General features: G+C 43.8%; 1 protein-coding gene across 1 annotated transcript in view; it reads right to left on the reverse strand.

The window, feature by feature from the left end:
• Positions 1-3,963: 3,963 nt before the first annotated feature.
• Positions 3,964-26,215, reverse strand: part of PACRG (parkin coregulated) — a 495,432-nt gene continuing 473,180 nt past the window's right edge. Inside the window, exon 5 of the mRNA XM_029058403.2 lies at positions 3,964-4,442. Within this exon, the coding sequence (XP_028914236.1) occupies positions 4,282-4,442 (161 nt within the window). The 3' untranslated portion in view covers positions 3,964-4,281. The remainder of the gene's footprint in view (positions 4,443-26,215) is intronic.

Raw genomic sequence — 26,215 nt, forward strand, 5'->3', positions numbered from 1 at the left:
CGGAGGTGCTGACAAAGAAGCTTCACGACAAGTTAATTCTGAATTTCCATTTGGTTTGCACCACACGACACAAAAAGGAACTTTCCTCATCATTGTGTAAACTAGAATGAGTAGTGTTGTAGGTAGTCTGTGAGGTGTTTTTGAAACAACTACAGGTTTCAAAACAGGTTTACAGGTTTCTCTCCCGTAAGGACCCTTATTAAACCATTTTCCCACTCTGATAGCCATTTGTTGTGTTTTGATTTTCTTTTGTGATCAAGTGTCATTTTCACTTGGTTAAAAAAAAAGGCCAATAACATTTTTGAGTGGCTTTTCCTCCTTAAGAACCCATGTCATCAATCATTGGTATTTATTGAAAACTTACCTCTCACCCACATCCTGCCTCTAGCCTGGAATGCCTTCCCTTTTCCTATCTGACAGACAATGACTCTCCCCACCTTCAAAGCCTTATTGAAGGCACTTCTCTTCCAAGAGGCCTTCCCTGACTAAGTCCTCCTTTTCTCTTCTCCCACTTCCTTCTGTGTTGCCTTGACTTGCTCCCTTTCTTCATACCCCCTCCCAGCCCCAGTTAGGTACAAGACTGTGAGCCCCATGTGTCCAACCCAATTTTCTTGTATCTATCCCAGCATTTAGAACAGTGCCCGGCACATAGTAAGTGCTTAACAAATGCCATCATTATTATTATTATTCTCTTTAATTTTATTTAGTCATATTAACATCTGTTTACTCCTCTACTGTAAGCTTATTGTAGGCAGGGAATGTATCTGTTGTTTAATATAGCTTAATATAATGTTCTGCACATGGTAATCACTCAGTAAATACAACTGACTGCCTCACATATAGTAAGCACTTATATACCATTAAGGAAAAAAAAAAGGAATTAGGCTTACTTGTGCAAGGCTTTCTCCTTAGGATCTGAACATTTCAGGATTTGTATGTTCCCAGGAAGTCCCAAAGATACTTCAGTAAAGTGGGTGGTGATTCTTCCCGGTCTGGAATATTCTGCAGCGTCGGATACCCTGGTGTTTGCTGAAACTTGGTCAGAGGTAGGTTTCGCTCGCTTTTTGAGGAACAGAAATTGCGGGCTCACCAGAAAGGCAACGGACATATTTTAGGCTAACGAGTTAAATGTGCTTGGCTTGAAAAATGGGAAGTTGATTCTAGGAGTGGTTTGAAGAAGAAAATTAGTCCTTTGACTGTTAAACCTAACTTGCTATTGGTCTTTAGATTTTTCCAGAGTTCAGGATGCATGCTGTTTGACCATTGGTATCTCTATAGGGAAGTATCCTGATTTACTGGACAGAGCATGGGCCGGAGTATCAGAGGACCTGGGTTCTAATCATCACTCTGCTGTGTGATCTTGGGCAAATCACTTAATTTCTCTGAGCCTCAGTTTCCTGATCTGAAAAAAGGTGATTTAAATATCTGTTCGCCCTCCTACTTTGAGTGTGAGCTCCATGGGGAACAAGGACTGCATCTGACTTGAATAGCTTGTACTTACCCCAGCATTAAATATAGTACTCAGCATATAGTTAGCACTAAACAAATACCGCGATTACTATTATTAACTGGGAAATATAACCAGTGCCTCTCCCAAGACTGAAATATGTCAAGCAATCTCATTCACTGGGGCCCGGAGTCCTCAAATACTGTAATCTGAATATACGACAGACATTCCATGCTACCTCTTTATCTAGTCTCCCTTTGAGGCATGCCCCTGCCCAATTTTTCTTCTGGAAAGCTCTGACTCTCCTTGGAATCAGACTTGACTCTTGGGCATGGACATCTTCCCCTGGACTCACTACCAGGAAAGTGAAGCCAACAGCTTTGTCTGTCTCTCCTTCTAGACTGTAAGCTCCTTGTGAATGGGGAACGTGTCTACCAGTTCCGCTGTACTGCACTCTCCCAACTACATAATTATTATTACATCATTATTTATGTAATGTATTTATTTCCAGTCTATCTTCCCCTCTAGACTGTAAACTCGTTGTGCGCAGGGAATGTGTCTGTTTATTACTTTGTACTCTGCCAAGAGTTCAGTACAGTGCTCTGTATACCGTAAGCGCTCAGTAAGTACCATCAGTTCCTTGATTCATTGAAAGATTTTGCCTTTCAGTTCCTGACCTTTATACACGCACAAATTCAGCCCTATCACTGCGGAAGCGGTATAAGTATTTGCTTTTCAGATGTTAACAATAATAATTATAATAATAATGGTATTTGTTAAGCACTTACTATGTGCCAAGCACTGTTCTAAGCACTGGGGTAGACACAAGTTGTCTGTGGTAGTTTGCCTATTTGTTTTGTTTTGCTGTTTGTCTCCCCCCTTTAGACTCTGAGCCCATTGTTGGGCAGGGATTGTCTCTATCTGTTGCTGAATTGTACATTCCAAGCACCTCGTACAGTGCTCTGCACACAGTAAGTGCTCAATAAATTTGATTGAATGAATGAATTAATACAAGTTAAAGAGGTTGGACAGAGTCCCTGTCCCCCATGAGGCTCTCAGTTTTAATCCCCATTTGACAGATGAGAGAACTGAGGCATAGAGAAGTCACTTGCCCAAGGTCACACAGCAGACGTGGCAGAGCCGGGATTAGAACCCAGGTCCTTCTGGCTTCCATGCCTGTGCTCTATCCACTGAGCCATGCTGCATATCTACTAAACCACCCTGCTTCTCTCTTTACTGACTTCTGAAGAATATGAATAAGGATAATTCAATATTTGCACTTAGAAATTTCTGGTCCAGATCATTTGTCACAATAACTTTGAGCATAACTGCCAGCACATATAGAAGCCTGTCTGTTTTTCTTGTTTCGTGTCAAATTTCCTTTTTCTACTAGAAAATGTCCAGGCTGGGTCTTTCAGGGATATTATAGTAATTCGCAAGCAGCTCAAGTCAGCTAGGCTTTGGTGGTGTTTTATAAAAACTTCAGAGTTGGGTTGAAACACTCAAACTCGTCACACTTCAAAAGGTGTGGTCACTTCAGGGGGCCTTGGATTTCTCTTTCAGACCAGTGTCCCATGCAAAGCTAATTCAACTTCTGTTTCACTGTACCTACCGGTTTCTTCTCCATAACAGGACTCAAAGTCAGCATCTACATATTAATAATAATTATGGTATTTGTTAAGCGCTTACCACGTGCCAAGCACTGTTCTGAGCCCTGGGGGTAGATGAAAGGTAATCAGGTTGTCCCTCGTAGGGCTCACACTTTTAATCCCCATTTTACAGATGAGGTAACTGAGGCCCAGAGAAGTTAAGTGGCTTGCCCAAGGTCACACAGCAGACAATTGGTGGCTCTGGGATTAGAACCCATGTCCTCTGAATCCCAATCCCAGGCTCCTTCCACTAAGCCACCTGGGCCATCCACAGGTGACCACCTTGCGTGAAAAGGCAGCAAAGAAAAATTCACTGTCCAGGAAAATAGATTTCAAATCGTTTCAGGGGACTATTATAGAAATGAGGTCAACTCGTTTTTTAAGAAAATGATTCAAGGCATTGAGTTTCCTTTGAAATAAACGGCAGGGAAGTATTCTGATTCTAGCACATCCGATCACCCGACTTCATGTGCCTTATTCCATTTTGATCAGTTTTCACGTTGGCTTTTTGACCACGTTTCCTGGTTACGTTTCATAAGCGAAGCACCTCCCATCGGCATCCCCTCCAAACCATAAATAAAAAGTACCTAGAAGCCCAGTCGTAAGTGTGGTTAAAATATTAATTAATTTTTACAGCTGAGCTTCATAATCGACTGCATCGCATTCCTTACTGTAATTGGAATATCCATGCTCCGGTTTTATTGTATGTCAAAGCCCATTATTCCGCCCAGCTGCTAGAAAGGGCCCTACTGAACTGGTATTTCTCTTCCATGACAAACACCTATTAAGCAGTCAGCATAAACTCCTCTCGCTACAACCTCTGACATCACCCCCAGGGCAAGCGGACACAGAACGGCAACTGCTGAATCGCATCAGAAAATGATCGTTTTATTGTCTCCACCACTGAAGGTTTAACTCTGACTCCCGCTCCGGTCGGCTCTGTTATAAAGAAGCGATTCTTTCATGGAACCAATAAGCACAGTACGCCATTGTAATCGAAGAAACAGGCACTATTTATGTATTGGAAGCCTCTCTCACAATAGCGCTAACAGTCTAATGCCCAGAAGCCACTATTTTAGCAGCTGTACAGAAAGAATCCTGAAACACCAAGATGTTGAACATCGCTGGGGTGAGCAGTTTAGAACCCAAATGGACCCTTCCCTTTTGACCCAGCTGTTCCTTCCTTTAGTTTAACAAGCACGATTCATAGGTGGGGACCATGTATTTAATGTTTATAAAAGCATCTTCTCCTCCGTAGCGCTCAAACGCCTCCAGTGTCTCTTGAATCAAGTCTCCAATGTTTTCTCGCTTCTGCTGGCTGTAGTCAATGCCATCTCCGGAATTAACTAGTTAATAAAGCACACACAACACAAAGATGTCAGTTGTTTGTCCACGGTCCCCTGAAAGCACCAGTATTCCTTCTAGGCATTGCAAGTGGCCCAACCCAAGCCATTCCTTAATCCCCAGAGAGGCCTATTTAATATGCCTTGGGACTCCCTCCGTATCTGGTGCCGACAGAAATACCGAACCCGATGTCACGGGCCCAGAGAATAAGAATGTCCCCCTTGAAATGAAAACCTGCCAGGGTTCTTCATGGACATGCCTGGAAAATAATCTTGGTACAAGGAGCATAGAAAAGTGGCTCGATGACACAGAGCTCATCAAAACATTTTCTAATGACCATCAGTTCTTCAAATGAGAGCTCTGCTTATTTAAAGCAGAATTTTGCTCTTAGGAGAGGTGCATTTCAAAATGAATCAGAAATTGGTCCGACAGAGCAGCTGATGATCTGGATGAGTTTTCCAACCCTTGGGGTTTTAAAAATTCCCCAAATCATCTCCATTTCTTCTATTCCTGCTCATGGAAGAACTCATAAATGAGAAGCCTTTTGGCCTCAAATGGGTCTCCTCTTGTTTCAGTTAATATCCTTAATTTCTCTCAGTCTAGACCATGGATGAGTTGGTGATCTCATAATCAACCGATCAATAGTATTTACTGAGCACTTGCTCGGTGCAAGCACTGTACTTGCAGAGCACTGTACTAAGCACTGAGAGAGTAAATTGTATTGATTCCAGCTCTTAGCGCTGTGCTCGGAACAGAGTAAGTGTTTAATAATAGCCACTCTAACTACCCTCTGAAAATTACCTAACATCACCACTTAATAACAATTATTAGGCATTTCAATGATCATATTCATCCACAGCTCTTTTAGTGCTTCATAAGCAGTTGTGAATTCCCTGAACGGGTGAGTTGTTATTATGTCTGGGTGGAGAGGCACCCCAACCCCATTTTACAGATGAGAGGACTAAGGCATATGGAGACAAATGACTAGATTAAGATAATTCGCTTGACAGTAAACTCCTTGAGGAAAAGGACTGTGTCTCCCTACTCTGTTGTATTGTACTCTCTTAAGGGCTTAGAACAGTGCTCTGCAACACTGTAAATGCTTGATAAATACCAGTGATAGATTGATTGATTCCTAAGTCAAAGAAGAAACAAAAAAAATAGAATTTGAATAAAGGTTGGAATTTAGCTCCTCTGACTCTCCTTCTTCCTCAAGCGTCAACAGACAAATCTACCTGCTTTTTATTTCTTTATTCCTATTGCCTCTACATCATCACAGTCTTAGACAACTACTAGAAATAGTCCTAAGAGCTACTCTGTGTGGAATAAATTGGAGCAAATTATGAGAGCACCATTACCGGATCCTCGACTGAGGAAAGATTCACTGTTAATCTGGAGTTTTGCAGAAAAATGCTTAGACAGAGATAATGGTTATAGGCTACAGAACTATTTTTCATATCAACAATTCATTCAACAAACACTCCAATGATACATGCTATTTCAAATACAAATATTTTCATTTTCTGTCTCACTGTGGCACTTTTCTGCTACCTTATAGAAAACTGAAGCTGATGCAAATTCGTGGCACACCTAAAAGGTGATGAGCTGGTGCGGAATCACACGTGTGGATGTCTGCTTTATTATATCCAAATGAATGGGAGTTGTGCACCTAACATTCTGCACACGGTGTACAGTCCTTTAATCTCTCACGTACCTAGCAGTATACATTTAAAAAAAAAATGGGTGGTGTACAGTGTTTAGATTCACTGAGGAGGAAGAGAAGGGAATTTGGAGTTTAAACGTCAACATTGGGAAGGTGATCTTGGAACACATAGGCTTTTAAGTAAACTTAGGCTGCGGGGAGAATTTAGTGGATGAGGTGTGGTGTGGAGGTGGTATTACTGGAAGAAGGGATGAGGGAGCTTCAGTTTAAATAAAACCGAAAGCAGGGGAAGGAAGCCAGAGGAAATGTTTGCGTACCCAGAAAGGAATGTGCAGAAGGGGGATGGGGAAGGGAGGTGTGGGGGTGAGAGAGGAAGTTTGGCCATAAATGGGTGAGAGAATGTCTTCATTATGGGCTGCTGATTGGGATGGGCCTTTCTATGGTATGTGATAAATGCTTACTATGTCCAGCACTGTTTTAAGCACTGGGGTAGACACTAGTTTTCAGGTTGGACACAGTCCCTGTCCCACATGGAGCTCACAGTCGAAGAAGAATTTAATCCTCACTGTACAGTTGAAGAAACTGAGGCCCAGAGAAGTTAAGTGACTTGACCAAGGTCACACAGCTAGCAACGGGTAGAGCTAAGATTGGAACCCAGGTCCTCTGACTCCCGGGCCCATGCTCTTTCCACTAGGCCTTGGGGTAAAGTGACCAGCTGCCCCACAACAGGCCAGAGAGTCTTGAATTTGGACAGTGGAGTGTAAATTACCTCTAGACTGCAAACTACTTGTGCGCAGGGAACATATCTGCCAACTCTGCTATATCGTACACTCCCAAGCACTTAGTACAGCAGCGTGGTACAATGGAAAGAGTACGGGCTTGGGAGTCAGAGGTCATGGGTTCGAATCCAGGCTCCGCTGCTTGCCAGCTGTGTGACTTTGGGCAAGTCACTTCACTTCTCTGGGCCTCAGTTCCCTCATCTGTAAAATGGGGATTAAAACTGTGAGCCCACGTGGGACAACCTTGTATCCCCCAGCGCTTAGAACAGTGCTTTGCACATAGTTAGCGCTTAACAAATACCACCATTTATTTACAGTGTTTTGCACACGATAAGCACTCAATAAATATGATTAACTGATTTGGAGTTCTGCCCTTCTGCAGCGTGGCTTAGTGGAAGAAGCACCGGCTTGGGAGTCAGAGGTCGTGGGTTCTAATTCCGGCTCGGCTTGTGAGCTCTGTGACTTTGGGCAAGTCACTTCACTTCTCGGTGCCTCAGTTACCTCATCTGTAAAATGGGGAATAAGACTGTGAGCTCCACTTGAGACAGCCCGATTACCTTGTATTTACCCCAGCCCTTAGAACAGTGCTTGGCACATAGTAAGCACTTAACCAATCCATCCTTATTATTATTATTATTCTGCCTGGTGGGGGGGATGGCTTTAAAGTCTTCCTCTCACCAGGGGGGCGGCAGAGGAGCTAGTGTGGCAGCCAGGACTCCACAGCTGTGGGTACATGGTGGAGGGAGGCTTTTCCCATCAGCTTTCCGCTTGTCCTCTTTCTCTTTTGGCACCTGGGTGGGATGGGCTGCTTCCCTGGGCCACTGGGGAAAGCAACATTGCCTAGTGGTTAGAGCACGAGCCTGAAAGTCCGAAGGACCTGGCTTCCAATCCCGACGCTACCACTTGTCTGCTGGGTGACCTTGGGCAAGTCACTTCACTAAGCCTCAGTTACCTCATCTGTAAAATGGGGATGAAGATTGTGAGTCCCATGTGGAGGACATGGACTGTGTCCAACCTGATTACCGTGCATCTACCCCAGCGCTTAGAAGAGTGCCTGGCACATAGTAGGTGCTTAACTAATACCAAATAAAAACAAAAACAGAAACAAACCAAAAACTTCCTGGAGAGCTCTGGGTGGGCTGATGCATGGTCAGGGAAACCTCTCTAGATGGGAAGAGTTTATGGGTTTATTTTTACTTATGTCTGTCTTCCCCTTCTAGACTGTAAGTTCCTGGTGGGCAGGGAACATTTCTAGCAACTCAATGATAGTGTACTATCCCAAGCGCATAGTACAGTGCTTTGCACACAGTAACTACTCAATAAAGATGAATGATTGATTGGGAGGTGACTGCAGGCTGGTCTCTCTCTGTGTCTGTATGAGTATGTATACGTGTGCACCTCTAGATGTATGTGTTTCTGTGCCTTTGAGTGTATCTCTGTGCATGTGTGGTTGGGTCCAGGTTTTTGCTGAGCACCATTCTTACCTCTCATGTCCTTCTCTATTTGACTTTCTGCTCAGGGCCTCAGAATCAGAGCGGCACCTGGGTGAAAGGGCTTCGGGAAGGGAATGCAGTGGCTGTGAAGCAAGTGCAGTGGCGTAGGTGATCTAGGTTCAGGGGCCTGAGGGGGCTTCTGTGTGGCATCATATGGAACAGGAGGGGGCTGCAAACTTCTTCCCGCCTTAGGGAGGCCGAGTGTCTGAAGGCAACCCTGTCTCTCTCCCTCTCTCCCTCTCTTTCTCACCCTTTCCCTTGCTCTGATTCTGTCTCTTTCTGTCTGTCTCTGTCTCCCTGTCTTTCGGCCAGGGTTTCTCTCACTCTCTCTCTCTCTCCTGCCAGCAGAGCCGCTGCCAACTTTGTCCGGCCCCAAGGCCTTCTGGAAAGTCCCTCGGAGAGAGCAGTATGGCGAACGTCTGAGGCTGCCACAGCTATGGGGTACTATGTGGTGGGAGGAGAGTAAGAGGAGGAAAGATCCTGGGGAGCTTCAAAAGGGGAACCACAGTCTAGGTGAAGAGAGATGGGAGCCTCTGGGTGAGGCTGCCAACTGACCCAATGGTGCTAGACAAAAGGCAGCCTACTTACTGATTGGACAAGAGTATTATAATAATAATAATCATGTTGGTATTTGTTAAGCGCTTACTATGTGCAGAGCACTGTTCTAAGTGCTGGGGTATACAGGGTAATCAGGTTGTCCCACATGAGGCTCAGTCTTAATTCCCATTTTACAGATGAGGTAACTGAGGCACAGAGAAGTTAAATGACTTGACCACAGTCACACAGCTGACAAGTGGCAGAGCCGGGATTTGAACCCATGACCTCTGACTCCCAAGCCCGTGCTCTTTCCACTGAGCCATGCTGCTTCTCATGTATAGGCATACATGTATAGGCACATCCCTTCCCTCTGCTCCTCCTCCCTTCCCCATTCCCCCCTCTCCTGCCCTCTGCTCTTACCCCTTCCCCTCCCCTCAGCACTGTGCATATTTGTATATATTATTTATTACCCTCTTTTGTTAATGATGTGTATATCTCTATGCTTCTGTTTATCTTGAAGATGTTTTGTTTGGTTTTGTTCTGTTTTGCTTTGCTGTCTCCCCCGTTTAGACTGTGAGCCCGTTATTGGGCAGGGACTGTCTCTATCTGTTGCCGAAATGTCCATTCCAAGTGCTTAGTACAGTGCTCTGCACATAGTAAGTGCTCATTAAATACTATTGAATGAATGAATGGAGCACAGGCCTGGATTCAGAGGGTCATGGATTCTAATCCCGGTTCTGTCACTGTCTGCTGGGTGGCCTTGGGCAAGTGACTTCACTTCCCTTGGCCTCAGTTACCTCATTTGTAAAATGGGGATTAAGACTGCCTAAATGGGGATGAAGACTGTTTGGGGACAATGTAATACGATACAATACAAGGCACTTTCTAATCAGGTTCATTCATTCAATCATATTTATTGAGCATTTACTGCGTGCAAAGCACTGTACTAAGTGCTTGGGAAAGTACAATATTAACAATAAGGCCCTAAGTGGGACAGGGGCCATGTCCAACCCGTTTTGCTTGTATCCACCCATTAGCTTAGTGCAGAGCCTGGCACATAGCAAGCGCTAAATAAATACCACAGTCATTACCACAGTCAAATACCACATGCCACCTAAGGATACAGCCATTATGGCTTGACATTTTACTCCAACTTACAACTAGTCCATGATTCAGACACCCAAGAGATAAAACCATTTTGGTTTTAACACTTCGACCCTCCAAAACGTCACTGCAAGAGGACAAAACCGATGAAGAAGTTATGGTCTTTCCACCATTAATTAAGGTTTGGGGACTTTGCAGTTTTGCACCACTTCTAAAGAAAACAGATGAATGCATAAAAATGACCGAAGAAGATGCTTTTGACGAGATGAGTTCAAAGGTTTGAAAAGGTATTCAGAAGGGGTTGGCTTTGCTACAAGGCACTTTCTGAAAACAAGAAGCAAGCTGTTCTATCTAAATTGGATAAATTCTTCACTAAAGTTGGAAAACCACTAGCACGGGCAACAGAACAAGCTTCTGCTTCTACAAAGATTCATAATCATATTACAACTTCTCATTTCCTTAATGTGTGGTGTTATGCTTTGAATTGCTTTAACAGAGATTAAACAATAGCTTAGTGTGGCTTAATGTAATAGCCTATAGAGGAACGCCCTATTATTTTTTCAGAGGTTTGGGAATGGATCCCAATTTACCACATGTAAGCCTATGGGAAAATGTACACTGGGATACAGCTGATCATTCTCCATCCGCGTTTTCGAGGAACACCTCATGGATGCATAGAGGGGTTCATTGTTTCTGGAAGTAAGGGACCAGTGGAGAGAAGGTCACCATTTTTAAATTATATTTCTTAAGTGCTTCTTATATGCCAGGCACGAACTAAGCACTGGGATAGACACAAGCTACTCAGGTTCATTCATTCAGTCGTATTTAATGAGCCCTTATGGTGTGCAAAGCACTCTACTAAGCATTTGGGAAAGTACAATGTAACAATAAACAGATACATTCCCCACCATTCATGTGTTACATGAGCTCATGGTCTTAATCCCCATTTTACAGATGAGGTTACCGATTCATAGAGAAGTTGAGTGACTTGCCCAAGGTCACAAAGCAGGCAAGTGGCAGAGCTGGGTTTCGATAGATCCCAGAACCTCTGACTCCCAGGCCCATTCTTTCCCCTAGGCCAAACTGCTTCCTTTGTTCCAGATGGATGACCGGAAATAGCTATTACCCTATTATTAATGTTATTATTATTATTGTTGTTAGCCATTACCCTATTTATTTTGTTAATACAATGTACATCGCCTTGATTCTATTTATTTGCTATTGTTTTAATGAGATGCTCATCCCCTTGATTCTATTTATTGCTATTGTTCTTGTCTGTCCGTCTCCCCCAATTAGACTGAAAGCCCGTCAAATGGCAGGGACTGTCTCTATCTGTTACTGACTTGTACATTCCAAGCGCTTAGTACAGTGCTCTGCACATAGTAAGCCCTCAATAAATACTATTGAATGAATGAATGAATGTGCGGAGCACTGTACTAAGCGCTTGGGAGAGTACAATTAAATAGAATAGGTAGACATGATCACTCCCCTCAAGAAGCTTATATCTAGATGGGGGGACCTGATTATTCTGTATCTTCCCCAGGACTTACAATAGTGCTTGACACATATATAAGCGCTTAACAAATACCACTCATTATTATTTTTTATTACTATTATCATCATCATTAAAGAGTCTCCATCCTTCTCTCTGTTATTTTTTGCCTCTGCAGAGCTAGCTCTAACCCTATGGAATGTAAACTTCGGAGTGAAAACTTGCGAACTGTGGGGCCTACCTCAGCACGGATCTTGGCCGATATGAAACCACCATGAATGCTACAGTACGATCTAGTGGAAAGAGCACACGACTGGAAGTCAAGAGACCTGAGTTCTAATCTCATCTGTAAAGTGGGGATTAAGACTGTGAGCCTTGTGTCTATCCCAGTACTTGGAACAGTGCTGGGCACATAGTGAGCGCTTTACAAATACCGAGATTATTATCCCCCCTTCTAGACTCTGAGTCCATTGTTGGATAGGGATTGTCTCTTTGTTGCCAAATCGTACTTTCCAAGCGCTTAGTACAGTGCTCTGTACACAGTAAGCGCTCAATAAATACAATTGAATGAATGTATCAATGATCAGCACTCCCTCTGCCTCCTCTGTCACTTGCCTGCTAGGAAACCTTGGGCAAGTCCCTTCACTTCTCTGTGCCTCAATTTCCTCATCTGTAAAATGGGGATTAAGTTCATTCATTCAATTGCATTTATTGTGTACTTACTGTATGCAGAGCAGGGTACTAAGCACTATGAAAGTACAGTTCAGCAACGAAGAGAGACACCTGTTCATCCTCCCTCTTAAAACTGTGAGCCCCATGTGGGACAGATGGTGTGGCTGATTTGATCACCATGCATCTATTGCAGCATTTAGCACATAGTAAGCCTTGAGCAAATATCACAATGATGATTATTAGCTATTTAGTTAAGGGTGTGCTATAAACACAGCTGGTAGCAGCAGCAGTGAATGGAAATGAATTCAATCTAGGTCCTTCTGGACCAGAGTCCACGCCACTATATTCAACCATTGGTTACTTGGGTGGACCATTTGCGAGGCATTCTGGGACAAACTGAGTCAGGGAACAACGGATCCTTTCTACGGTGGAGGCCAGGAAGTTCGATCACTGGTTTCGGGGGCCTTGGATGCATCCAGATTCACTTCAACAGTAACCCGGGCTCTTTTTTTTTTTAAATCCAGCCTGTGGGAGTTGGCGAAATGTAGAGAACGGGAGAACAAGCCAGAACAAAAACAGCTTGTTCAGACTCAAAATGTGAGTTGGAGTTGGGGTATTTGTTGCTGAGGAATGTGCCATCAGAGTGAGGAGAATGGATCACACCTCCTTCTGCAGCCCACAAATGAACTGAAACGTAACCTAGCTCAGGGACAAACTCCGCTGACAAACGGGCACGAGGTATGCCTCACTGCAAAGTCCATGGCTTGCTTTTGGAATCTAACCTTCCTGGGCTAGCAAAACATGTATGTGAGTCCAAGATTGAAAAGTACATTTCTCTCTTCTTGCGTCTAATCTGTGACATCTTGGAAAACACTGTCGGGGGGAAGAGATTCCTTATTATTATCCTGGGCCATTCAGAAGAAGTCAAAATGTTAGTTAAAAAAAAAATGCTAATCCCTGGGAGGAAACAAGCATTTAAAATAAGCACTGAGGGAATCCATTATGTGTCCAGTAGCCATACTGAAGGGTTTGGTTTGTAACTGTGGATTCAGAGTACGGACTGTGTTTCTAGGAGGTGTATCTGAAAGGAATTTAGTAACAGCTGTCTGTGATGCTTTTATACAGAAGAACAGTGAACACCAAGAGTTAGTGACAGGGTACTTACCTCTCTGGCAGTTTTACTTGAATATGGACGTAAGCTATTTAAACTAGAAATCTTACATAACAACAACATATTCAAGTATACATTCTTTCTGCGTACACAACTTAAAGGTGTATGTGTGCAAGCATGACTTCTCAACAATTCAACCCACCTCATTCACTTAGTTATGCCACTCTCTAGCGTGTGTTGATGTGTGAAAAATCACAGTTCAAAACTATGGAGTGTCTTTGATGTAAAAATTGCTCCATTCCTGCAAGAAAAACATTTATGTTTTCCATAGCATCTCATTAGCCAGCAGTGACAGTAGACATCCAGCAGAACTGTCCTGGGGGGAGAAGCAGTGTGGTCTAGTAGAAAGAGCAGGCCTGCGAGTCAAGACTCCTGAGTTCCAATCCCAGTTCTGCCACTTGTCTGCTGTGTGATCTTGGGCGAGTCCCTTAACTTCTTCATGCCTCAGTTTCCTAACCTGTAAAATGGGGATTCAATACTTGCTCTCCCTCCAACTTAGTTGGTGAGCCTCATGTGGGACAGGGATGGGTCCAGGCTGATTATCTAGCTTCCTTCAGGACTTAGTAGAGTTCTTAGCACATAATTAGTGCACAACAAATACTGCAGTTATTAAGCATCCAGTACAATTTTGATGAAATAACCTTTCACCCTCTTTAAGGATCCCCTAACTAGATGGGAGCTGCAGGGCTGCATCACTTATTAAAATGAGGGCAGGGGGCTGGGGAAGAGCAGAATTCTGGGGAAGGCAGGTGGCTGAAGAGAGCAGGGGGATGGGGAAGAGTAAGGGCCGGGGAGAAAAGGCAGCTGGGGAGACCAGAGGGTCAGGGAGCATAGACAGCTGGGGAGAGCCAGGGGTCAGGGAGATCTGTGGGTCGGGAAGAACAGAGGGCTGGGGAGAGCAGTGGGACAGGAAGGGCAGGGGGTTGGGGAGAGCAGACAGCCAGGGAGGACAGAAGGCTGGGGAGAGTGGGGGTCACGGAGAGCAGGAGGTCAGGGGGAGCAAGGAGTCGGGGAGAGCAGGAGGTCAGGGAGAGCAGAGGGGTAGGGAAAGCAGGAGGTCAGGGAGAGCAGGAGTTCAGGAAAAGCAGGGGCTTGGGGAAAGAAGAGGGTCAGAGAGGGTAGCGGGCCCAGGAGGGCATATGGCCCAGGGAGAACAGGGGGCTGAGGCATCAGGGGTCCCGGGAGGACAACAGGCTGGAGAGAGCAAGACGCTGGAGAGGGCAGACAGCAGGGGAGATCAAGGAGTCGGGGAGATGAAAGATGGGGGCCGACAGGAAAGGTCTGGAGATGGCAGGGAATGTTAGTATTTGTTAAGCGCTTACTAAGTGCAGAGCACTGTTCTATGAGCTGGGGTAGATACAGGGGAATGAGGTTGTCCCACGTGAGGCTCACAGTCTTCATCCCCATTTTACAGATGAGGGAACCGAGGCACAGAGAAGTGAAATGACTTGCCCACAGTCACACAGCTGACAAGGGGCAGAGTCTGGATTTGAACCCATGACCTCTGACTCCCAGGCCCGGGCTCTTTCTCCTGAGCCACGCTGCTTCTCTAAAAAAGATAAAAAGTTTGTAGAGCGCGGTGGCAGGTCGGGGGTTCAGAGCCACAAAAGCAGGGCCTGATCCTGAAGTCTGGGGCCCATTTGTCTGCTGGGCGACCCTGGGCAAGTCACTTAACTTCTCTGCAACTCAGTGACCTCATTTGCAAAATGGAGATAAAATACTTTTTTTTTCCTCCTCTTAGTCAGTGAGCCTCATGTGACACAAGGATAGTGACCAACCCGCTTTTACTGTATCTACCCCAATGCTAGATACAGTGTTTGGCACATAGTAAGCGCATAACCATTATTATTATTATGATGACACGGGCAACTCTAGATGCAAATTTACTTGCTCAGCACCACGATAACAATCCTGCGCATTAGAGGAACTAGCAAATTTCCCAGATGACTGTCGTAACGGCTAACCAGGAAGATCCATCTCCACCCTACTATTTGACAGCCAAGACGAATGCATCATCACTGATTTCCTCAATTTACCTGAGACTAAATATAGAGTCAAAGTCATGGAGGCTTTGAAACAAATCGCTCCTGGTGCCTAGTGATTTCAACTCTAGACTGTAAGCTCGATGCGGGCAGAGCATGTGTCTGTTTCTTGTTATATTGTACCGTCCCAAGGCCTTAGTACATGCTCTGCATGCAGAAAGTGCTCAGTAAATATGATTGAATGAATGAATAATCTGCCCAGCTCTGGTTTAACTCGACTGCCCCATTAAACATAGAGGCTTTGCATCTGGTCGACGTGAATACAGATCCAAGTCCAGCTCACCGTGAGCTGTTTCTCAGGCACGGAGCATTAAGCAATGGGAAGGAAATTGCCCAAGGCCTACTTGTCATGCCGACTTGCCAAGCCAAGTGGTTGGCAGGTCAGCAGGCAGTGAGGACTCTCGTCCTCAATGTGCCCACCTCTGTGCTGACAATAAACTCATTGAGGTTTCAGATCGAGAGGGTGGCAGCCGGGGAAACAGGAGGTGTTCTTTCTGGATTAGAAAGGCACTTCTGGGTCTCTCCGGTTTTGGAACGGAAGCTTTTTGCGATTTCCAAAGTGAAACCCAAGAGCTCCTTTGTCAGTTGGGGCCTCTAATGAACTGGATTTAACAGCGACATCAGCTGGGGAGAGGGGCTTCAACCCCAAGGTCCTGACTCAGATCGGGATAACTGGACTTTGATGTTATGTGCACCCAAGATGCGTTTCTTTGTGATTTGATTCCTCCACATACACTCTATTAAAGGATGTATTTGTATTTTGTATGCCCTCGATCTTAGTTGTGAGACAGGGAGATGCTAAATAAAATAAAACCTCTCTCAAAAGGAGCTCTTTATCAAACTGGCATCCATATAATCAAATTATCAATCAATCAGTGGAATTTACTGAGTGCTTACTGTGTGCACAGCACTGTACAAAGCACTTGGGAGAGTACAATATAATAGAGTAGGTAGACACGTTCCTCGGCCCGTAACAGGCTAATCCTGGAAACCCACTGCTGTGTAATTCAATTTGAGTTTAATAAAACTTCAATAAAAGGAAATTCTGAAATTCAGCCCTTCCATTCTAATACAAAAGAGGTTTGGGAAAGATAAGCTATGTCCCTAACACACACACACATACACAGTTTGTTATTCACAATGCTTGACATTTTTTCACTTCTATTAATAATCATCATGGCACTTGTTTAGTTCTTACCAATTGCCAAGCACTGTATTAAGTGCTGGGTAGATAGAATATAATCAGATCAGAAACAGTTGCTGGTCCACAGGGGGTTCACAGTGCAAGGGAGATGGAACAGGATAGCTAAACCCTACTTTACAGGGGAGGAAACTGAGGGGCAGAGGTGTTAAGCGACTTCCTAAGGCCTTGCTGAAAGTAAGTGGCGGAACCGGAATTAGAACTCAAGTCTCCTAACTCCCAGGCATGCGTTCATTTCACTAGATTATGTCACTTCTCTTTTCTCCCTCGTGGTGACATGACATCTGTAAGCATTTGCTTTAGGAGAGTTGCTCTATATCCGATTGATATCGATTAATTATTGGAGTTTTTGAGCCCTTACTGTGTGCAGAGCACTTCACTAAGCACTTGGGAGAATACAATATGATCCCTGCCCTAAAGAAGCTTACAGTGTAGAGGAGGAGACACAGTCAAATAAATTACGAATAGGAGAAATGGCAGAGTATAGGAAATATGCATAGATTTTATGGAACTGAAGGCAGGGCAAATTCCAAGGGCTTAACGGATCTTCTAGACTGAAGCTTATTATGGGAGGGAACATGTCCGTTAATTCTGCTATGCAGTACTTTCCCAAGTGCTTAGTATAGTGCTCTACAGTGAGGTGAAAGTCTTGGGGAGGATAGGGTTTGGATGGGAAGATGAGTGCTGTTTTGGACATGCAAAATTTGAGGTGTCAGCGGGACATCCAAGCAGAGATGTCTTGAAGGCAGGAAGAAATGCAAGGCTGAAGAGAAAGTGAGAAATCAGGGCTGGAGAGATAGATTTGGGAATCATCTGCACAGAGATGGTGGTTGAAGCTGTGGGAATAAATGAGTTTCCCAAGGGAGTGGGTGCAGATGGAGGATGGAATGGGACCCAGAATAGAACCTTGAAAGACTCCCACAGTTAGAAGATGGGAGACAGAGGACGAGCCCACAAAAGAGACGGAGAATGAGCGGCCCCAGAGATAGGAGGAGAGCTGTGTCAGTGAAGCCGAGATTGGATAATGTTTCTGGGAGAAGGAGGTAGTCCAAGGTGTCGAAGGCAATTGAGAGATATAGGAGGATTAGGATGGAGCAGAAGATATTGGCTTGGCAAGAAGGTCATTGGTGACACCAGAGAGGGAAGTGTCCATGGAGAGAAGGGAACAGAAGCCAGATTGGTGGGGGTCAAGGAGAGGAAGTGGAGGCAATGGGTGTAGACAACTCTCTCAAGGAGTTTGGGAGGAAAGATAGGCGGGAAATGGGACAATAACTGGATGGTGTTGTGAAGTCAGAGATTTTTTTTTAGGATGGGGTACACGGGCATATTTGAAAACAGTGGGAAAGGAGTCACTGGAAAATGAAGTGTTTAAGATTATAGTCAGGGAGGGAAGGAGAGGGGGGATAATTTCCAAGCACTTAGTGCAGTGCTCTGCACACAATAAATGCTCAATAAATAAGATGAATGAATGAATGAATGAATAAGAGGTGAAGATGTGGGGTAGGAGGGGCAGGAGGAAGGGAAGGATTTTGAGACGAAGTGAGAGACAGACACTTGAGATACTGCTGGAAAGGAGGGGAATATGACAAAAGTGGGGCAGGAGTTGGAGGAGAAGCAGGGGAGATTTTAGGGAGACCATACCTGATAGTTTCAACTATTTCCGTGAAGTTGTAGGGGCAGGAACACAGGTTATTTAAGGAGCAGGTTAAACATCTGACTTGGGCACTGGGTAAGACAGTCAATAAGCATGGGAAATATTGTTGCGGGGTGGGGAAGAAGGCAGAGTTAAAGTAGAAGAAGATTTGTTTGGGATGTACTTTGGTGGGTATGGAAAGAAATAACTATAATTACACTTGGTTTTCTTTTGGGGGGGAGTCTCTAGATGAAGTACTTTAGCTAAAAAGGCAAAACAAAGTATTCTTTAGGGGAGCCTCATCATTATAGGATATCTACTGTCTAAATGGCACTGTAGATGTTCTTTCGGTTTGTTTGATTTCTTTTTCAGGCTATTCTGTTCTCTCTCTGCTGCAAAATTTCTTTGTGAAACCATAATCAAGCACCAGCCAGTCAAAAATTCTGGGCGTTTCAATTTTTGGCATGGACTCAAACACTAATCGTTCAGCTGGCTTTGTACTTCTGTGGGAGTTGGTGAAGCTTATTTTTCCATTTGACAATTTCCAAAGTCTTGATTCGTGGAGGCCATGAATCCCAACTGCAGTGGTACGGCAACTTAAATCTTACAAAAAGACCACAGCCTCTGGCATACTAAAGAAATCCAAGGGTGTGAATGCTTCACATCTGCTGAGATCTTGTTGACATTAATGAGATTCAAAAGATATTTTCTCTGAAGAGGAAGACTTTCCAGTGGACCCTCAGCTCCAAGTTGGATGGCTTGTTTTGCCGCTAAGTTGGAGTGACTGGAGCAAGCAGAATTCAATCATGTTATTTGGGCAACTCCAGAAAGGGACTGACTTCATCTCTTGGAATTAAGAACCTTAGTTTGGGTCTCACAGCAAGGTCCTAGTTAATAGATTTTGCTTCAAGAACCCACAGTCTGGGCAAGATCTTGATCCAAATATTTGGATTCAAATATGCAATCTCCTCTTGTAGTTTCAGACACAGGACTCTACAGTTACCATTTTTCACCATGTGACTGATTTTCAAATCTAGCTTTCCAGCCCTAACCTCTCACCTGATCTACATCCTGCATTTCCTCTTGACTCTGATACACTTCTGCTTGGATGTACCACCATCATCTCCAACTCTATATGTCTAAAATAGACCCTTTCATCTTCCCTTATAAACTCAATCCTCCTCCTCACTTTCCCTTCTCGGATGATAATATCATCCTCCCCGTCCAAAAGCCTGCAAGCATAATGTTATCCTTGACTTCTCACTATCTTTCAGCTAATGATAATAGTGAAGATATTTAATTAAGCCAAGCCCTGTGCAGAATACAAGATAGATTGAGCACAGTCAATTCTCTCATTTATTCCATTACAAAATTCTATCAGTGTTTTCCTTCTTGACATTTCTTCTTCGCCTACATATTACATATGCAGGTATATGTGTATAATTTATTTCTTTATATCAATTTCTGTCTCTCCCTCTAGACTGTAAGCTTGTTGTGAGCAGGGAATGTGTCTGTTTATTGTTATGTTGTACTCTCCCAAGCGCTTAATACAGTGCTCTGCACACAGTAAGCACTCAATAAACACGACTGACTGATTGACTAACTTCACCTAATCAGGTACCACCCTAGTCCAAGTCCTTGTTATACCATGCTTAGAGTGACTCTGTCAGTTGACAAATACCACAATTATTATTATTTTCCATCTCACATATTAGCTTGTTTCTCAGCAGCTTGTACTCTTTGCTCCTCTCCAGGTCATCTTCTAATTATAATAATAATATTAATTGTATCTGTTAATCACTTACTAAGTGCCAGGCACTGCTCTAAGTGCTGGGACAGTTACAATCTATTCGGGTTGGACACAGTCCCTATCCCATTTAGGCCTCAAAGTCTTAATCCCCATTTTATAGATGAGGGAACTGAGGTACAGAGAAGTGAAGTGAATTGCCCAATGCCACACAGCAGACAAGTGGCAGAGTCAGGATTAGAACCCTCGTCCTTCTGAGTCCCAGGCCCGGGCTCTATCCACTAGGCCATGCCGCTTCTCAAACTGCTTCTCAAACTGTACTTTGCTCTAGACTTTCCCGCCTCCAACCTCCTGCTGATGCTGTTCCTCCAGCTTGTGACTCTTTCCCTGCAGCAAATCCTCCAGGCTACAGCTGCCCCATTTTGCAAGTCCTTCTAAAACTTCACCTCCTCTGGGAAGTCTTCCCTGACTAATTCTGATCACCCCAGTCACACCAACCCAATAGCAATAAATAAAAAAAAATTATTCAGCATCTAAATGTGTGCAAAATGCTGTCCTAAGAGCTTGGGAGAGTACAATAAAATGAAGACACATGATTCCGTCCCTCGAATAGCTTACAATCTAGTATGGGAGACAGATACCTAAATAAATTATGATTGGAGTAAGAAAGTGAAGGGCAGAGGTCTTGGGTCTTTTTCTCTTGTATTCCTCCAAGTGTTTAGTACAGTGTTTTTCTACTCAGGAAGTGATTAATAAATATCACTGATGATGAAATAGCTCCAGGTGAATTATTGCCCATAAGCAATTAAAATTCCTCATTTTTTCAATGCTATTTGTTAAGTGCTTACTATGGTCCAGGAACTGTACAAAATTCTGAGGTAGATACAGGCAAATCAGAATGGACACCGTCCATGTCTCATGGTGGGATTCACAGTCTTAATCCCCATTAAACAGGTAAGAAAAGTGAGGCCCCTCTAGATCGTAAATTTGTTGTGTGCAGGAAATATGTCTACCCACTCTGTTATATTGCACTCTCCCAAGTGCTTAGTACAGAGTTCTGCACACAGTAAGCCCTCAATATATGTGACTCATTAATTGATTGATTGAGTTGTTAAGTGACTTGCAAATGTCATATACCAGCTACTTGACAGAGCCGGAATTAGAACATAGTTGTCTGACTCCCTGGCCTGTGCTCTTTCCACTAGATCACACTGCTTCACACATTGTTTTTAAGGTTTCAGAAGTTGCTTGTCATACTGCAGCTGACAACCAACTTCAGAAGTCTTAAGAACACTTATGGATCCAAGAAACATTGGTCTTGATGCAAAATTCCAAGAAAACACTATAGGGTAGGATACAGATGATAGATTGCAGGTGGGCAAAGGGAGTGGTGGAGATAAAACGGGGCTAAGAAGCCTCCTGGAGCTATCAAATTGAAATGTCATGTAAGCTCACATCATATCTGCTAGAACTTGGGTCTTAGCATCAAAGGTTTCCTCTTTGGTTTTGTCAACTGGCTTGAATTCGATAGGTTACCAATCGTGGGAATTAAGATCGAGAAGATACAGTAGTTTGGCTTCCTCCTCCTATTCAATTTACCAATTTTCTGGACAGACTAAAAGAAGCTTGGGGTAGGTGGCTATGGTGACTTAACATCTTTCCACTGAAAAATAGGCATTTCAAAAGAGCTTCTGAGGAACTGATTTGGCGTCTCTGTCTGGAGGCATCTTACATCCACTGTCTGTGTTTCTAGGGCCCAGCTCCTCCCACAGCTCTACAGAGTAAAGATTTCTTCAGAGTAACAGGTTCTGAATATGCATTGGGCTCATAGACTCAAACATACTTCAATTATACAGGAAAACTACTCAATTCCTCACTCTTTTCATTGATCTTTGAAACAAATTTCAAAGTAAAGGATTGATTTAAAACAATGATATGGAAAATCATTTTAAAATTTAAAATCAGAAACAATAACCGGATACCGAATTCACTTGATTTTCTTAAACCTGAGGGTCGCGATCTTACAAGACAATGCTTTTAGAAAATTTCGCCTGCAGTAACCAACCTGTTAAAGAGCCCAGACACAGAATATAAAAGCTTTTTAAGGCAGTACTCTGGACATTCAACAGGAACGCCTGGTGGATTTTCTTTAACTTTGGGCCTGGGGAGTTGCCTTTAATAAAACACACTTCCATTTATTCCTCCAAAACCTAAACTCTTTCCCTTTCGATTTTTAAAAGAATGAAATGAAAAAGCAACACCCCAAATCCCTAACATAGGCTGAATGGCAGTTTAAGCTAAAGGTGATTCTTGTGAATGATGACGTCTGATAGGAAAGGTCATCATTCTCAGCGGCGTTCATCAAGCACCTAATGTACGCAGAACATGGTAAGATACTTAGGGAAGCATTCAGAAGTAAAAAATCCAGTCACTGATCTCAAGGAACTAACAGACTACCGGTGAAGAAAGAGACCATAAGTTGATAAATAGAGATGCAGCTTGGCAAAATGAATAGACCACGGGCCTGGGTCTGGGAGTCAGAAGGTCATGGGTTCTCATGTGTTCTAATCCCAGCTCCTTGCCTGCTGTGTGACCTTAAGAAAGTCACTTCACTTCTCTGCACCTCAGTTACCTCATCTGTAAAATGGAGATTGAAACTGTGAGCTCCGTGTGGGACAGGGACTGAATCCAACTCCATTTGCTTGTTACCACCTCAGCACTTAGTACAATGCCAGGCACACAGTAAGTGCTTAACAAATACCATCATTTTTATTATTGTTAGATGAATATAAAATAGCTAAAAATTACATATAAGTAGCAATAATAATAAAAAAAAAAGATGAAGAAGCAGATAAATACATGAGGACTAAATTGACTAAAAACTAAGTGGCTAAGCACTAAGCCCTCATTTCCTTTTCTCCCACTCCCTTCTGTGTCACCCTGGCAGTTGGACTGATCCCACCCTCAGCTCCATAGCACTTAGGTACATATTCATAATTTTTTTGCATTAATGCCTCCCCCCGCCCCACAACCAAACTGTAAGTTCGCTGTGGGCAGGGAAAATATCTATCTACTCTTATACTGTCGTTTCCCAAGTGCTCAGTACAGTGCTATGCACAGAGTAAGCACTCAATAAATATGATTGTTTGACCGATTGATTGGTGACTGAGGGATGGCTTGATGAGAAGGTGGAGGGGCTAATTAGAAAATCCCTCAGGATGACTGTGCTCCAGAGGAATATACTACAGATGATTGGAGGATGATTATAAAATGTTTCCTAAATCACACGAGTAGCTTGGCCTGACAATTGATGTGAAGAAAATCAAAGGTGTGTACCAGTAAGAATCCAATAATTCCTCTACATACTGTTGCATACTGGTCCAGTGATGTCTGCATAGACCCAGTAATAGTAACAGTAGCAGCAGTAATAACACATATTGATTACCCACTGGGTGCAACACACTGTACTAAACACTTGGGAAGTACAAAAGCAAGTAACGCATTCTTTGTCCACAAGGAGTTTACACTTTAATGAGGGAGAAAGGCCTAAAAGTATTCACGGAGTAATCAATAAATATTTGAATGTACAATCGGATAAACATCTATAGATATGTACTGAGGTTGCTAGAGATGGCTGTTGGTGTTTTATTCGAATTGGGATGCTGGGAATTAATTGGAGAAGGGAGAATGGTGGAGGTGGGTTTTCAGGAGGGCTTTGACTAGGGGGAGGATTGTGGTCTGTCAGACTTGCAGTGGGGAGTTCCATGCTGGAAGAACAGCAAGAACAAGATGGAGGTGAGGGAGTTGAGAGTGAGGTGCATTACAAGATTACCTTGAGAGAAGCGGAGACAGTGGGTTATGGGTCAGCAAGTGGCAACAGCAGATATGTAAGGTGAGGTGGTGGTTATTAGGTTTTGCTTGATGAGGAAGAACACTGGGAGCCTTTGGTAGGTTTTGAGGAACAGAAAAGATATGGGCTGTTGGGCGCATTAAGGAAGATGATCTGTGCAGCACTGTGGAGTATACACTGGAGTGGAGAAGAGGCTGGAGGCAAGAAGATCAGCTAGGATGCTGCTAATTAATTATGGTATGTTGCTTAGTGACTCTTGGGTGACTTTAGGTGAGTCACTTAACTGTGGTTTGGTGTCCTAAACTGTAAAATGTTTAGCACTTACTTGGTGTCAAGTACTATTCTAAATGCTGGGGTAGATATACATTAATTATTAGCCCCTGTCCCACATGGGGCGCGCAGTCTAAGTAGAAGGAAGAACAGGTAAAATCCCCATTTTACAGTTGAGGGAACTGAGGCCCAAGGAAGTTCAGTGACTTGGCCAAAGTCACATAGCAGGCAAGCGGCAGAACTGGGATTAGAATCCAAGTCCTCTGACTCCCAGGACCATGCTCTTTACGCTCAGCCTCGTCGCTTCTACTGCTACTACAGAAGTCTAGCTGTGATATGACCAGTGCTTATACCAGTGTGGCAGCTGTTTGGGTGGAGAGGAAGGGGCAGATCTGGGGGATGTTTTGCAGGAATAACTGGCAGGAGTGTGGCCTTAAAAAGGAAGAAGTGGTGTGGTCTCGAGAAGCAGCATGGCCTAGTGGATAGAGCCTTTGCCGGGGAATCAGAAGGACCTGGATTCTAATCTCCGCTCTGCTACTTGTCTACTGTGTGACCTTGGGCAAGTCGCTTAACTTCTCCATGCCTCAGTATCTCATCTGTAAAATAGGAATTAAGACTGTGAGCCCAGTATGGGACACGGATTGGGTCCAACTTGACAAACTTGTAACTACCCCAGTGCTTAGTATAGTATCTGGCACATAGCAAGCGTTTAGCAAATACCATTAAAAAAAAAGCTTTGGCAGTAGATTAAGTATGAGAGCTGGAAAACAGCAAGGAATCAAGAAGGTCACCAAGATGGTGGACTCCAGAGGCAGTGAGGATGGTGGTGTTACTGACCAAGATAGGAAACTGAGGAGGAGGAGTAAGTTTAGGAGAAAAGATGAGCAGTTTGGATTAAACTTAAGAGCAAGAAGTAGGTAACAGAATCAAAAAGGCAGGCACGTTCTCTGGAGGACAACAAAGAAAGACCATACGGAGGCATCAAACATAACGTCAAACTAAGGATTTTCAAAGCTGTGATATTTTCTGCCATTTTATGTGGCTATAAAAACTGAACTAACCAGAGAAGACTCAGTTGGCTTCTTGAGCAGTTTCATTAATGCCATTTTGAAGCTGTACAAAACCTAACTGGCCCACCAAGGAGGCTACTTTCTTACTCCAGGCCCTGTCTCTTGGCTACTTGTGCCACGTTTTCTGATGGCCAAACATGGGGCAAAATGGCAAGGCAGGTTGCCCCCAGAATCAAGTAAGTGGAGCTAATAGGGTGCAGGAAGAGAACTCAGGCCTATCCAAGAGGTCGCCCCCACAAATAACTCATTTTGGCAAAAATGTTATGCAAAAAATCTTTCAAATGCACCCTAATATTTATAATAATCGCTTCCCATTATTTAGTTAAGTTTTATGGAACTAAAGAAAAGATGATGGCAATTGCAAAATGCTAGTGGTCAATTTCACGCTTTTAACATGTTTTCCATTTCTTGAATTCAAAGTGCCACTGATGATGAATATACCCCAAGAAAGATGGAGTCAACAAAAGTCTCAGCCATACGCGGGGCTGCTGAGGGAGGGAGGGAGAGGTGGATGGTGGAGAGTGTAATTGCTTCGAGACTGGTTTAGTGAAAGGGTCTGAATGCAAGGCTGATGATTTGTAGGAGGCAGATTGGACAGAGTTGCTTCAGATTATAATGAGGGTTTGCAGATGAAGAATAGTGGGTGTGTGAAGCTGGGCCAGGCTCACTCAGGCCTTTGTTTGGGGTGGGGATGGTGACCCAGGCCCAGTCCCTGACTAAGGCTGGATGAAGAGGTGACCACCCTTCAATCAATCAGTCAATCACTAGAAAAAGCCTGCCCTAAGGGGAAGAACATGGACTTGGGAGCCAGAGAACCCGGTTAGCAGTCTCATTTCTGCCAATTGCCTCCTGTGTGACCTTGGACAAGTTACTTAACTTCCTTTCACCTTAGTTCTTTATTTGTAAAAGAGGGATTAAATACCTATTTTCTCTTTCCCTTTGAGCCCTTATTCATTCATTCATTCAATCATATTTATTGAGCGCTTACTGTGTGCAGAACACTGTACTAAGCGCTTGGAATGTACAATTCGGCAACAGATAGAGACAATCC

This window comes from Ornithorhynchus anatinus, chromosome 2 (assembly GCF_004115215.2).
Source record: "Ornithorhynchus anatinus isolate Pmale09 chromosome 2, mOrnAna1.pri.v4, whole genome shotgun sequence".
NCBI classification, from domain to species: domain Eukaryota; kingdom Metazoa; phylum Chordata; class Mammalia; order Monotremata; family Ornithorhynchidae; genus Ornithorhynchus; species Ornithorhynchus anatinus.